Source organism: Crinia signifera, chromosome 1 (genome assembly GCF_055691185.1).
Source record: "Crinia signifera chromosome 1, ASM5569118v1, whole genome shotgun sequence".
NCBI lineage: Eukaryota > Metazoa > Chordata > Amphibia > Anura > Myobatrachidae > Crinia > Crinia signifera.
In genome coordinates, this window is record NC_139217.1 from 88,365,377 (window position 1) to 88,380,152 (window position 14,776).

The following is a 14,776-nucleotide window of genomic DNA, read 5'->3' on the forward strand; positions in this document are numbered from 1 at the left end:
AGACTCCCAAAGCACCAATACAGTGGAACCCCCCCACAAGTCACCCCATTTTGCAAAGTACACCCCTCAGGGAATTCATCTAGGGGTATAGTGTACATTTCAAACCCCCAGGGGTTTCACCAATTTTGGTACAACTGGGATGTGAAAATGGAAAATTAAATTTTTTTACACAAACATGCAGTTCTGGCTCAAAATTTTTCATTTTCACAAGGAATGAAGGAGACAAAGCACCCCAAAATCTGTGCCCCAATTTCTCCCGAGTACGGCAATGCCTCACATGTGACCAAAAAATACCAGTTGGGTGCATGGCAGGACTCAGAAGGGAAGGAGTGATTTTTGGATTTTGCAGCAAAGATTTTGGTGGAATGAATGGTGGGTGCTATGTTGCATTAGCAAGACTCCCAAAGCACCAATACAGTGGAACCCCCCCACAAGTCACCCCATTTTGCAAAGTACACCCCTCAGGGAATTCATCTAGGGGTATAGTGTACATTTCAAACCCCCAGGGGTTTCACCAATTTTGGTACAACTGGGATGTGAAAATGGAAAATTACATTTTTTTACACAAACATGCAGTTCTGGCTCAAAATTTTTCATTTTCACAAGGAATGAAGGAGACAAAGCACCCCAAAATCTGTGCCCCAATTTCTCCCGAGTACGGCAATGCCTCACATGTGACCAAAAAATACCAGTTGGGTGCATGGCAGGACTCAGAAGGGAAGGAGTGATTTTTGGATTTTGCAGCACAGATTTTGGTGGAATGAATGGTGGGTGCTATGTTGCATTACCAATACAGTGGAACCCCCCCACAAGTGACCCCATTTTGCAAACTACACCCCTCAGGGAATTCATCTAGGGGTATAGTGTACATTTCAAACCCCCAGGGGTTTCATCAATTTTGGTACAACTGGGCAGTGAAAATGAAAAAAATACATTTTTTTACACAAAAATGTACTTCTGGCTCAAAATTTTTCATTTTCACAAGGAATGAAGGAGACAAAGCACCCCAAAATCTGTGCCCCCATTTCTCCAGAGTACGGCAATGCCTCACATGTGACCAAAAAATACCAGTTGGGTGCATGGCAGGACTCAGAAGGGAAGGAGTGATTTTTGGATTTTGCAGCACAGATTTTGGTGGAATGAATGGTGGGTGCTATGTTGCATTACCAATACAGTGGAACCCCCCCACAAGTGACCCCATTTTGCAAACTACACCCCTCAGGGAATTCATCTAGGGGTATAGTGTACATTTCAAACCCCCAGGGGTTTCATCAATTTTGGTACAACTGGGCAGTGAAAATGAAAAAAATACATTTTTTTACACAAAAATGTACTTCTGGCTCAAAATTTTTCATTTTCACAAGGAATGAAGGAGACAAAGCACCCCAAAATCTGTGCCCCCATTTCTCCAGAGTACGGCAATGCCTCACATGTGACCAAAAAATACCAGTTGGGTGCATGGCAGGACTCAGAAGGGAAGGAGTGATTTTTGGATTTTGCAGCACAGATTTTGGTGGAATGAATGGTGGGTGCTATGTTGCATTACCAATACAGTGGAACCCCCCCACAAGTGACCCCATTTTGCAAACTACACCCCTCAGGGAATTCATCTAGGGGTATAGTGTACATTTCAAACCCCCAGGGGTTTCATCAATTTTGGTACAACTGGGCAGTGAAAATGAAAAAAATACATTTTTTTACACAAAAATGTACTTCTGGCTCAAAATTTTTCATTTTCACAAGGAATGAAGGAGACAAAGCACCCCAAAATCTGTGCCCCAATTTCTCCCGAGTACGGCAATGCCTCACATGTGACCAAAAAATACCAGTTGGGTGCATGGCAGGACTTAGAAGGGAAGGAGTGATTTTTGGATTTTGCAGCAAAGATTTTGGTGGAATGAATGGTGGGTGCTATGTTGCATTAGCAAGACTCCCAAAGCACCAATACAGTGGAACCCCCCCACAAGTCACCCCATTTTGCAAAGTACACCCCTCAGGGAATTCATCTAGGGGTATAGTGTACATTTCAAACCCCCAGGGGTTTCACCAATTTTGGTACAACTGGGATGTGAAAATGGAAAATTAAATTTTTTTACACAAACATGCAGTTCTGGCTCAAAATTTTTCATTTTCACAAGGAATGAAGGAGACAAAGCACCCCAAAATCTGTGCCCCAATTTCTCCCGAGTACGACAATGCCTCACATGTGACCAAAAAATACCAGTTGGGTGCATGGCAGGACTCAGAAGGGAAGGAGTGATTTTTGGATTTTGCAGCAAAGATTTTGGTGGAATGAATGGTGGGTGCTATGTTGCATTAGCAAGACTCCCAAAGCACCAATACAGTGGAACCCCCCCACAAGTCACCCCATTTTGCAAAGTACACCCCTCAGGGAATTCATCTAGGGGTATAGTGTACATTTCAAACCCCCAGGGGTTTCACCAATTTTGGTACAACTGGGATGTGAAAATGGAAAATTACATTTTTTTACACAAACATGCAGTTCTGGCTCAAAATTTTTCATTTTCACAAGGAATGAAGGAGACAAAGCACCCCAAAATCTGTGCCCCAATTTCTCCCGAGTACGGCAATGCCTCACATGTGACCAAAAAATACCAGTTGGGTGCATGGCAGGACTCAGAAGGGAAGGAGTGATTTTTGGATTTTGCAGCACAGATTTTGGTGGAATGAATGGTGGGTGCTATGTTGCATTACCAATACAGTGGAACCCCCCCACAAGTGACCCCATTTTGCAAACTACACCCCTCAGGGAATTCATCTAGGGGTATAGTGTACATTTCAAACCCCCAGGGGTTTCATCAATTTTGGTACAACTGGGCAGTGAAAATGAAAAAAATACATTTTTTTACACAAAAATGTACTTCTGGCTCAAAATTTTTCATTTTCACAAGGAATGAAGGAGACAAAGCACCCCAAAATCTGTGCCCCCATTTCTCCAGAGTACGGCAATGCCTCACATGTGACCAAAAAATACCAGTTGGGTGCATGGCAGGACTCAGAAGGGAAGGAGTGATTTTTGGATTTTGCAGCACAGATTTTGGTGGAATGAATGGTGGGTGCTATGTTGCATTACCAATACAGTGGAACCCCCCCACAAGTGACCCCATTTTGCAAACTACACCCCTCAGGGAATTCATCTAGGGGTATAGTGTACATTTCAAACCCCCAGGGGTTTCATCAATTTTGGTACAACTGGGCAGTGAAAATGAAAAAAATACATTTTTTTACACAAAAATGTACTTCTGGCTCAAAATTTTTCATTTTCACAAGGAATGAAGGAGACAAAGCACCCCAAAATCTGTGCCCCCATTTCTCCAGAGTACGGCAATGCCTCACATGTGACCAAAAAATACCAGTTGGGTGCATGGCAGGACTCAGAAGGGAAGGAGTGATTTTTGGATTTTGCAGCACAGATTTTGGTGGAATGAATGGTGGGTGCTATGTTGCATTACCAATACAGTGGAACCCCCCCACAAGTGACCCCATTTTGCAAACTACACCCCTCAGGGAATTCATCTAGGGGTATAGTGTACATTTCAAACCCCCAGGGGTTTCATCAATTTTGGTACAACTGGGCAGTGAAAATGAAAAAAATACATTTTTTTACACAAAAATGTACTTCTGGCTCAAAATTTTTCATTTTCACAAGGAATGAAGGAGACAAAGCACCCCAAAATCTGTGCCCCCATTTCTCCAGAGTACGGCAATGCCTCACATGTGACCAAAAAATACCAGTTGGGTGCATGGCAGGACTCAGAATGGAAGGAGTGATTTTTGGTTTTTGCAGCTCAGATTCTGGTGGAATGAATGGTGGGTGCTATGTGGCATTAGCAAGACCCCCGAAGCACGGTGAAATGATGAACCTAATAATCCATAGATGTGTGGTATATTTTGAAACACTCCTTTATACATAGGCCGGGTTTGTCGGGGCAAGTTTCACAGTGGAAAATAGTTTCCTTTCTTATTCCCTTTTTATAGCAAACTTTGCACCTTTTTTGTGTCCTGCCCTTTCTTGCAGTGGAGGGGATTTCGTTGGGAAAATGCTGCCCTGGTACAATACGGGGGCCAGTACTAGAAGTACTGGGGCCCTCTGCCTGCTGATTCCCAAATGTTAGGCTCTTTATGACTTCCTCTTGAAAGTGCATAAATGTCCCCCTCTGGCCGGTAGAACGGAATAGCACGTAAGCGTTATACAGTGCCATCTGGATGATATACACGGCCAGCTTCTTGTACCAGATATTTGTTTTCCGCAGGGCACTGTACGGCTTCAGTACCTGATCTGAAAGATCCACTCCGCCCATGTACTTATTGTAATCTAGGATACAATTTGGTTTTGAGGTGTGGGTACTGGTACCTCGTACAGGGATGGAGGTGGTACTGTCTCCATGAATTGTTGTCAGTATAAGGACATCCCTCTTGTCCTTATATTTGACCAACAACATATTTTCGGTGCATATTCCCCTGCTTTCACCCCTTCTCATTACTTGGGCAATGTGCGTTTTGGGGAGGCCTCTTTGGTTCTTGCGCACAGTACCGCAAGCTGCTGTACCTCTTGAACCAAGGGCTTAAACAGGGGGATGCTGGTGTAAAAGTTATCCACATAGAGGTGATAACCCTTATCCAGGAAGGGGTGCATTAAATCCCAGACAATTTTTCCACTAACACCTACGAGGGAGGGGGGGCATTCTGGTGGTTCAATTCTTGAATCCTTCCCTTCATATACCCTAAACTTGTGGGTGTACCCTGTGGTGCTTTCACACAGCTTATACATTTTTATGCCATACCTTGCCCTCTTACTGGGAAGGTACTGGCGGAATTTAACCCTTCCTTTAAAATGTATAAGGGACTCGTCGATACTAATACATTTATCAGGGATGTATAGCTCTGCAAATTTGGCACTGAAATGATCAATGACCGGCCTGACTTTGAATAGCCTGTCAAAGGTGGGATCATCTCTGGGTGGGCACTGTGCATTATCGGTGTAATGTATAAATTTATGGATTGCCTCAAAACGAGCCCGGGGCATGGCCATACGGTGAAATGGGGTGCTGTACAGAACATCTGTACTCCAATATTGCCTAATTTGTGGCTTTTTTACTATGCCCATATGTAACACCAGACCCCAAAACGTCATCATCTCTACTGCATCTACAGGGGTCCACCTAGCAAATGATGACGTGGGGTTTTGAGCAATAAACTGCTGGGCATATAAATTAGTTTGGTCCACCATTAAATTTATAAAATCATCAGAGAAAAATAATTTAAAAATGTCAATTTCTCTGAGACCTGTTGAATCAAATTGGATTCCTGGGATGGCCAAAAACTCAGGAACCTGGGGCTTAAAATTGTCTGGTGGTGGGGTCCATACGAGATCAATTATTGGGGGGGGGGGTCTCAGCTGCTCTACGGGGGCGTCTTTGAGGGGGTCCCTCATCATCAGAGGAGGAAGAGGAGCTTAAGACAAATCCTTCAAATTCCCCGCTTGCCTCACTGGCTGTGTCAGAGTCAGAGGCAAGCATGGCATATGCCTCCTCCACCGAATACATTCTCCTGGATGACTGGGACGACATTTGGGATGACATTTGGGATGCCATTTATATTTTTGTGTTACTGGTAGTGAAATGTTTCAACACGTGTATAGTGTAGGGGGGGGGTACAAACTTTATTTCAACCCGGGGGGTATGTAGTGTGTAGTGTGTATGTATGTAGTGCAGAAAAAAAAAAATACAAAAATAAAAAAATTGAAGGGTTCAAAAAAAAAAAAAAAAATGGAAGGGGTTAAAAAAAAAAAAATGGAAGGGGTTAAAAAAAAAAATGGAAGGGGTTAAAAAAAAAAATGGAAGGGGTTAAAAAAAAAAAAAATGGAAGGGGTTAAAAAAAAAAAAGGTCCTGCGCCAAAAATTGAGCACAGATGTTGGTCAGTAACGTCCGTCACTGAACAGCGCTCAAAGGCAACAGGAATTTGATCCAAAAAAAAAAAAAAATAGATCAACCCTGTGCCGAAAAAGCTGATCAGTGATGTACGTCACTGATCAGCGCACAGTGGCCACAGGACACACACAAAATCACAGTGTGTGTAAAAAAAAAAATGTAAAAAAGACCCCACAGCACTCACAAAAAATAAAAAAAGGTGATCAGTGATGCGACACTGATTACCAGTGAGGGGCAGCAGGTGCACAACCTTTGGTGGTACTGACAGGTATATATAAAAAAAAAAACCTCTGCACCCCTAAAAAGTTGCTGATCACCTCAGATATAGTGATCAGCACAAAAGGCGGGGGCAGCAGACACAAAATTTAGCACTCTCTATCACTCTCTGTCACTATCTCTCTCTATCTCTCTATCTCTCACTATCTATCACTCTATGACACTGCAGCAGCAGCACTGACAGGTATATCTATATATAAAAAAAAACCTGCGCCCCCAAAAAGTTGCTGATCAGTTAATTTATACTGATCAGCACAAAAGGGGGGGCAGCAGTCAGTTATATAAAAAATATATAGCACAATCTGTCACTATCTCTCTATCTCTCTCTCTATCTCTCTCTATCTATCTATAGCTCTATCACACTGCAGCAGCACAAAATATAGCACTAGGCCTCTCCATCTCTCTCTATCTCTCTCTATCTCTTTCAGTTATATAAAAAATATATAGCACAATCTGTCACTATCTCTCTCTCTATCTCTCTCTCTCTATCTCTCTCTATCTCTCTCTATCTCTCTCTATCTCTCTCTATCTCTCTCTATCTCTCTCTATCTCTCTCTCTCTCTCTCTCTCTATCTCTCTCTCTCTCTATCTCTCTCTATCTCTCTCTATCTCTCTCTCTATAGCTCTATCACACTGCAGCAGCACAAAATATAGCACTAGGCCTCTCTATCTCTCTCTATCTCTCTCTCTCTCTAATAAATCGCAGCAGCACAAGATGTCACAGGATGTCACAAGATGTCACAAGCATAAGCAATATCAATGATCAGGTAAGTATTTTGGATGGGTTCTGGTCAGTATAGGCGGCAGCTGGGCACGGTGACCGCACTGCACGCTATTCCAGACCGGAATGGCGTCTGCAGTGCAGTCACCGTTAGTTTAAACCCCCCTCCATGGCTGTGATTGGTCCGTCGGTCCGACGAACCAATCACGGCCTTTGGGGGCGGGAGGGGTGAGGTGGGGTGACACCAGTGTCACCCTTACACCCCGCGGTGATTGGTGCTGTACTTTACAGCACCAATCACCTCCGATCCCGTGTCACCGGCGAACGTTATTCGCCGGTGACACAGAAATTGCTGTGAATGGCTGTTCACAATGAACAGCCAATCACAGCGATCGCCGACGGGGGGGCGGCATCGCCGCCCCCCCTGGGCATGCACGGACATGTCTGCTGTCAGGGACAGCAGACATCGTCCCTCTGTCACTGCGTCTCTAGACGCAGTGACAGTTTTAAGCCATGACGTATATATACGTCAACGGTCGGGAAGTACTTCCCGGCCATGACGTATATATACGTCAAATGTCGTGAAGGGGTTAAAAGGCTGATATGCCAAAATTTCAACAGGAGATTTAAAGGAACGTTTGCCCGTAAACAAACTTGTTTATACTTAACCATCCCAGTGGAACTGGAGGAGGAATAAAACCATGCCCGATACATTGCAAGGGTAGCGAGCCACGCAGTAACTTGCACTATGTCCATGGACACGAAAAAAAACGCAGAAACCCATTTTGACGGTGGCATTTTAAATGTATCGGCATAATGAATGTCAGTATTTTGTCCGTCACAGTATTTTCACTGTCGATCAATGGGTGTCAGGATTATGAGAGTCAGTCAGGAAATCAAACTAAACCCATTTAATATATGTAGCCATATTCCCATTTGCCGGTTTGTTGTGCAGTGCTTCACAGGAAATGACCCAAAACAAGAAGTGGCTTATCCTACAATAGCAGAGTGAGTCACCTGATTTCAGCCCAACCACTCGCATGCGCAAAACTTGCTGAAGACAATACTAAATGGAATGAAGACACATGAACTAAAAGAGACGACTGCAACAATAAAGGCTTGACAAAGCATTGCAAAGGAGGAAACCCAGCATTTGGGGGATGCCCATGGATTCCAGACTTCAGGCATTGCCTGCTAAGGATTCTATTCAAAGGTCTAATAATGAACATTTTATTTGGGTTTATAATAATGTGTCCAATTATATTTGAAACCCTGAAAATGGTATCCTGATGATAGTCAACAATGAATGGTCGACAGACACAAGGCAGAGATGTCAACATTGACACCAAAAACATTGAAAACTCACGTTGACCGTACACGATCTGTGACCCAGCCAGCAGCACAAGGCCATCCAACGATACATAGCGAACGCAGTACACACTGCACACAATCTGTGACCCAGCCAGCAGCACAAGGCCATCCAACGATACATAGCGAACGCAGTACACACTGCACACAATCTGTGACCCAGCCAACAGCACAAGGCTATCCAACGATACATAGCGAACGCCGCACACGATCTGTGACCCAGCCAGAAGCACAAGGCCATCCAACGATACATAGCGAACGCAGTACACACTGCACACAATCTGTGACCCAGCCAACAGCACAAGGCTATCCAACGATACATAGCGAACGCCGCACACGATCTGTGATCCAGCCAGAAGCACAAGGCCATCCAACGATACATAGCGAACGCAGTACACACTGCACACAATCTGTGACCCAGCCAACAGCACAAGGCTATCCAACGATACATAGCGAACGCCGCACACGATCTGTGACCCAGCCAGCAGCACAAGGCCATCCAACGATACATAGCGAACGCAGTACATACTGCACACAATCTGTGACCCAGCCAACAGCACAAGGCTATCCAACGATACATAGCGAACGCAGTACACACTGCACACAATCTGTGACCCAGCCAACAGCACAAGGCTATCCAACGATACATAGCGAACGACGCACACGATCTGTGATCCAGTTTGCAATGATGCAACGTGTCACTACAGAATGCATGTAACTGCCATCGCTCACTGCATTATCCAATCTGATACGCAACACGTCAGATGTTACAGACCCAAAACAGGTCAAAAATTACCCATGGTGTGGAATTATAGTCACATTTAAATTTGTTTATTTTATTGCAGTAATTTATTTATTTATTTTTTTTTTTTTTTTTTTCTTTTACGTATCATTTAACATCGCCTTACAGGTAAGTTTTCATAGCCATAAGGGAGTGTGAAATTAATGAACCACCGCACTTGTGTATATTATTCCTTTATTTTCTGAACTCAAAATACAGACTAAATATTTGTGATTTAGCTTACATCCATCAATAGATGGATTAGATGTCTGAACAAATATTGAAGGGCAGTCATAGAAAATGTTTACATTTCGTTAGTCTGTAAGTTGTTCCGTTATATACAACAGAAAAAAAAAAAATCATAAATGGAAAGGAAAAAGAGCACTAATGAGTTGTCACAGCGATACTAATTGAATAATATATTGAAAATTACGGAACACATACATCCTATTCACTGAAAATTCAATACGGGTCAAAATTGACCCTAACGAATCTTTGAAAAGTTCCCAAAAATATATTAGATCTATAAGAAATAAATTTGATATGGGACAAAAAAACAACCTTCACTAACATACAAATAGTGGTATGATATATCTTATAGTGCTTCTGACGACAGTTATACATTTCCGGGAAAAAAATGGCATATATAATATATATACACTCTGCAAACCACAATCACGAATCAGACAATGGATCAATCACTACACATCTGTTGAACTTTTAATCGCTAGTTTAGAACAATTTAAGTTACAAATATTATACCATTACAATTCGCTTTCGGAAAATTAGAATTTTTACTCTTCTGCTTCACATCCTATCAGATCTGAAAATTAGATAATGTGTGCAGCTTCAAGCTTTTAAGCAATCGTCAAAAACTTCACCGAAATGTTAGGGGTGCCGGACGGGCTCCCGACAGTAATTTACCCGATGTCGGGATCCCGACTGTCAAAACACCGACAGCTGGGTGCCCGACTGCCACCGGCTATTCTCCCTCGTGGGGGTCCATGACCCCCATAGAGGGAGAATAGAATAGATGGCGAGCATAGCGAGCCACCGTGCACACAGCGTGGCGAGCCCAGAAGAAGCTTTGTTGCGCTCGCCATGCTGTCTGATTTCGGCCAGTCGGGCTAATGTCTGTCAGGATCCCGACTGTCGGACCCCTATCCCACACCCAATGTTAGACCCAATTAACCCAGTAGCTTCCAGGAATTCCCAGAATGTCACATACAGCCGACAAAGAGGTATTGGCATAAAAACAGTACAGTTTACTATAGTGGCAAGTACAAATCAAGGGGTAATGTTGTAATTGGCAAAATGGAGTATGGCCAGTTCAATCAACGCTAATTAGAGATACATACTTGTATGAACAGATAGAAGTTTGCCAACTGCAACCATTAGGGCGAAATCCACCACACATTAGACATAGACAGTAACTACACCAGAACGAGATTGTACCCAAGTTTATCATCTCAAGGGGTTGTAAGACAGATTGTATGTACATCGTGTGCACACAATCGTGCAATGCGCGGTCCCACGGGTCGAACTGTTGGTCCTATAAGCAGAAGTGCAGCACGTCAGATCAGTCATGATTGGGACCAGATTGCAAGTGCTTTTACCGCCCCCATCTATGGAAGTACTAGTTCGCCCTCCCCCCACAAGCCGCCATCTTTCCCTGCCTCAGAGCAGACCCTAGAGATCATATTTAACCTCTAGCGTCTGACAGGGAGCACAGTGCTATGCGCTCCCGTCACCTTTGATAACACTGCAGCGCTGTGCTCCCATTCAGACACTAGAGGTTAAATATGACCTCTAGCGACTGTCTCCTCCGAGGCTCCAAGACCTCTGGGCAATGAGCACTGACCCCTGGCAACAAGCATTGACCCCTTGGCTGTATGCAGCTGCTGGATTGTATGATGGATTGTGTGCACATTGTGTGTCCAAAAACAACCAATTCTGCCAGGGAGTTGAAGGGAAATATGGACACAATTATGATTGTGAGCAGTTCTTTATGATGTATGGCCAGCTTAACGCCGAGAGCCTAAAATATATTAATTCCAATCCAGCTGCATAAATAAAATTTACTATCAAAACATACATAAACATCCCCAGGAATATGCATTAACATCCTGCTGGAAAATGTAATGTCATGCATACATTTTTAAATTAATAGCAAATTAATTGCTACAGTTAATACACAAAGTTACTTTTCTCTTATTAAAATGGCCTTACCTACAGCAGACACAACAGTGATCTAGACAGACATTTAGTCATTGCTGCCCTGTCTATCTGGGTTTCGATTTGTGCTGTCATGGGAGCACGCATCGGGATCGCAAGGTAAAAAAATCTGTGCAATCTGCATGCTATTTTGACTATATAGTCAAGATCTAATGTCAAATCTCACCATGTGTACACATCATTAAACATAGCTCATAAAAATAAAAGTAAACAAAAACATGGCTGAGTATGAGGCTTAAGTATATCTCCCATGCACCAATCTTGAAACCCTTAGCATACTGGTATTATAGCTTGTATTAAAAGCAAAACAAAGAGCAAATAAGTCATATTTCTGTGTAGGAATATCTACATACAATTATAAGGTTAATAAACCGTTAATTGCTGTCCATCAAACCAAACACGCAAGTCTTTTACTCTACGTGCACCTGAAAGTCAAAAGGAGTGCCGGACGGGTTCTCATCAGTTGGGATTCAGACAGTCGTTTACCAGACGTCGGGATCCCGACTGTCAAAACGCCGACAGCCGGGTGCCCGACGGCCACCCGCTATTTTCCCTCATGGGGGTCCACGACCCCCATAGAGGGAGAATAGAATAGGTGGCTAGCGTAGCGAGCCACCGTGCCTGCAGCGTGGCGAGAGCAGCGAGCCCACAAGGGGCTTTTTTGCGCTCGCCATGCTGTCTGACTCTGGCCAGTCAGGATCCGATGTCGGGAAAATGACTGTCAGGATCCCGACTGTCGGAGTCCCGTACCACACCCAGTCAAAGCAGCCTTCGTAGTTCACAAAGAATCTGATCCTAGTCTACAAACTGGAATAGAAGTGTTATTTAACGACAATGTACTAATAAACCTCATACTGACAATGAAGTTGTTTCCCCTACTCTGGTTATTTGAGGACATAGAAAAAGAAACAACTTATATTGTACTAGGCCACATTGTTCTGTGACCATTATGTTCAATGCTCACCACCAAATTGTATTAAGCCTGAGATACATTGCATTGTACAAAAAAATAAACAGATAAAGGATATCACATAGGAGATTTACATATATGTACAATTTGCAGAAAAGTCTACCCTCTTATTTCTCAACATTGAATAAATAACTAAATCGACATAGTGAATTTGGAAATGCGCTAAATGTACTGGTATTTAGTTACTAAATCTGCAAACCGCAGCAAAAACAAAAGCAGTCAATGGAAACATAATCTAATGAACCATTGAAGGAGTAGTAAAAGGAGATCGCTGACACCACTGACCCTTTCATTGAATGATTAAGTAATATTTGGATTAAAATGCAGTGTCACCAAGGCAGGTCGCCTATAAGGGCCCCACTACTAAAACTGAAATGACATAGGATCAGATGAACTAAGCATGAAAGGTGATAATATAGAGTGATAAACCCCCAACCAATCAGCTCCTAACTGCCATGTAATAGGCTGGGTTTGAAAAATGACAGGATATGAGCTGATTGGTTGGTGGGTTATATTTCTCCATTTTATCACTTTTTACGCTTAGTACATCTCACCCAAAGTCTGTGCATGCAAAGGTTTAGCATACCATCTGTCACATGGTGCTGTCTGACCCTCTCCCAACATAGGCAAGTGAGCACATATGAAGGAAAAGGGTGGGCTGAAGCGCTGCCTCTGTCTGTGTTTAAATAAAGGCTTTGTCAATGTTGGGCGCAAAAGTGTTTTATTTATAATGATGCACGGTACATATGCAAAAAATGACATACAATGTGTAATAATTGGTAATTGATAAGTTTGGCCTGTTTGCACAATGCTGCTGAGAGCCCCCTTGGGGAATCAGGGTATCTACAGATCCTTTCTGTTGATACCAGTGTATCAACAATTACCAAGTGAGCACATATGACTCTCCAAAGCGCACACCGTCTCTCTGCTCCTGCAATAATTGTACTATGGGCCAGATGTACTAAGCTTTTAACATTATAAAATGGAGAGTAATAAAGTGCCACACAACCTTTTCAAATGCAGCCTATAACATGGCTGTTAGTTGAGGATTACCTGATACTTTATCAATTTCCACTTTTTGAAAGATTAGTACATCTGATCTCATGTGACTAGAGCAGTGGTTCCCAAACCATTTTGAATCACGGCACCCCTGAGCATCAGAATTTTTTTTCACGGCACCCCTAGGGCAAAGGTTTGTCATTGATAATTAAAATATTTTATTTTCTGATTTTAAGTGAATTGTGTTTATATCTCATTCTTCGTGTCAGATATGTGATAATGGACAAGATTCATGTCTGTTTGATCACATTTTGCTTATTACATTAGTCATCAATAAATGGAGACTAGTTAATTTGCTTATATCAAAGAAATTGTGAAAATATAGCGACAAAGCAAATGTTAAACAGACAATTAGCAGCTATGATACAGTCTATCCAAGGTGATATTACAATGCATACCTTAGACTGTAATCCGTGATGCAGAAAGCAAGTGCTACTTGGCCACAATTGCTTGCCATTCAATGTCAGTCTTTCACTTTTACTTTCTGAAGAGTAGATTCCAGAGGGAGGACCTTTCATATGGGATGCTGAGCTCCCTAGACATTCCTCAATTTGTGGCCGGCTAAGAGATACCTCCTTTATTAGATAATTTAGCTGGTTAGACTAAACCATATACCGTACAAAAACATGCCAGCTGCTCATATCACATTTTGAGTTTAATTCTCATACCTTTTGGAACTTTTACATAAAAAAAAAAAACACACACAAGGGTCCTACTTTTGCCATCAACAAACAATAAATGTTTGGTCAATCAAAAATATATTTTTTTAAACTTTTGTTCGGGTGGAGCAAATTGCTCATAAAAACTTGTCCTAACCATCACTGGGTACAGGCGATAGAAATTAGGAATGAAAACCTGGGGTACATTAGGTATTAGGCAAGAGATCTCATTGTGGTGTCCCTAGCTCCTGGAAAATGGATAGGCTTTACGTCACTGACATTTGTTCAGTGCGTAGGCAACAGCTACACTATCTTTTCTGCTGTAACATATTACAAACAATATTTTATTCTTTTCAGCACTGAGATTGAAGGTAAAAAAAATAAATAAACTTGTTGAATGGTATTAGCATAAAAGCAAGTGCAGCAGCCTAAAGTAAAGGTGCCCACATGTACTGTACAAAAATTATTGATTTAGCACATTACATGCATTTTTAACTAGATACGATGTCGAATCCAAAACGCATGTGTGAGCAGCTGGATTCTGTGGTTGTCAATAGAACTTAATACAGAAAGAAGAAAATGCAATATAGACCAAAATAAGGCACTGTGGCATTAAAAAAAAAAAATCAAGGCACCGGAATTGAAATAAATATATAATTACTCTGAACATAGAATACATTACTAATTAAAAAAACATCTATAGTAATTAAATGAATAAAAAGCACATAAAGTGTAAAAGTGATAATGTAGGTCAT

General features: G+C 42.3%; 1 protein-coding gene across 11 annotated transcripts in view; it reads right to left on the reverse strand.

Moving 5' to 3' along the window:
- The window catches only part of PCM1 (pericentriolar material 1), a 108,909-nt gene that overhangs the window by 67,536 nt on the left and 26,597 nt on the right, over positions 1 to 14,776 (reverse strand). For 8 of the 11 annotated variants that reach the window (XM_083169484.1, XM_083169521.1, XM_083169476.1 and 5 more), the window contains one exon: positions 13,761 to 13,937. The exons of the other annotated variants lie outside the window; for them this stretch is intronic. In XM_083169484.1, coding sequence (XP_083025610.1) covers positions 13,761 to 13,937 — 177 coding nt within the window. The remainder of the gene's footprint in view (positions 1 to 13,760; positions 13,938 to 14,776) is intronic. 11 annotated transcript variants of the gene reach the window in all.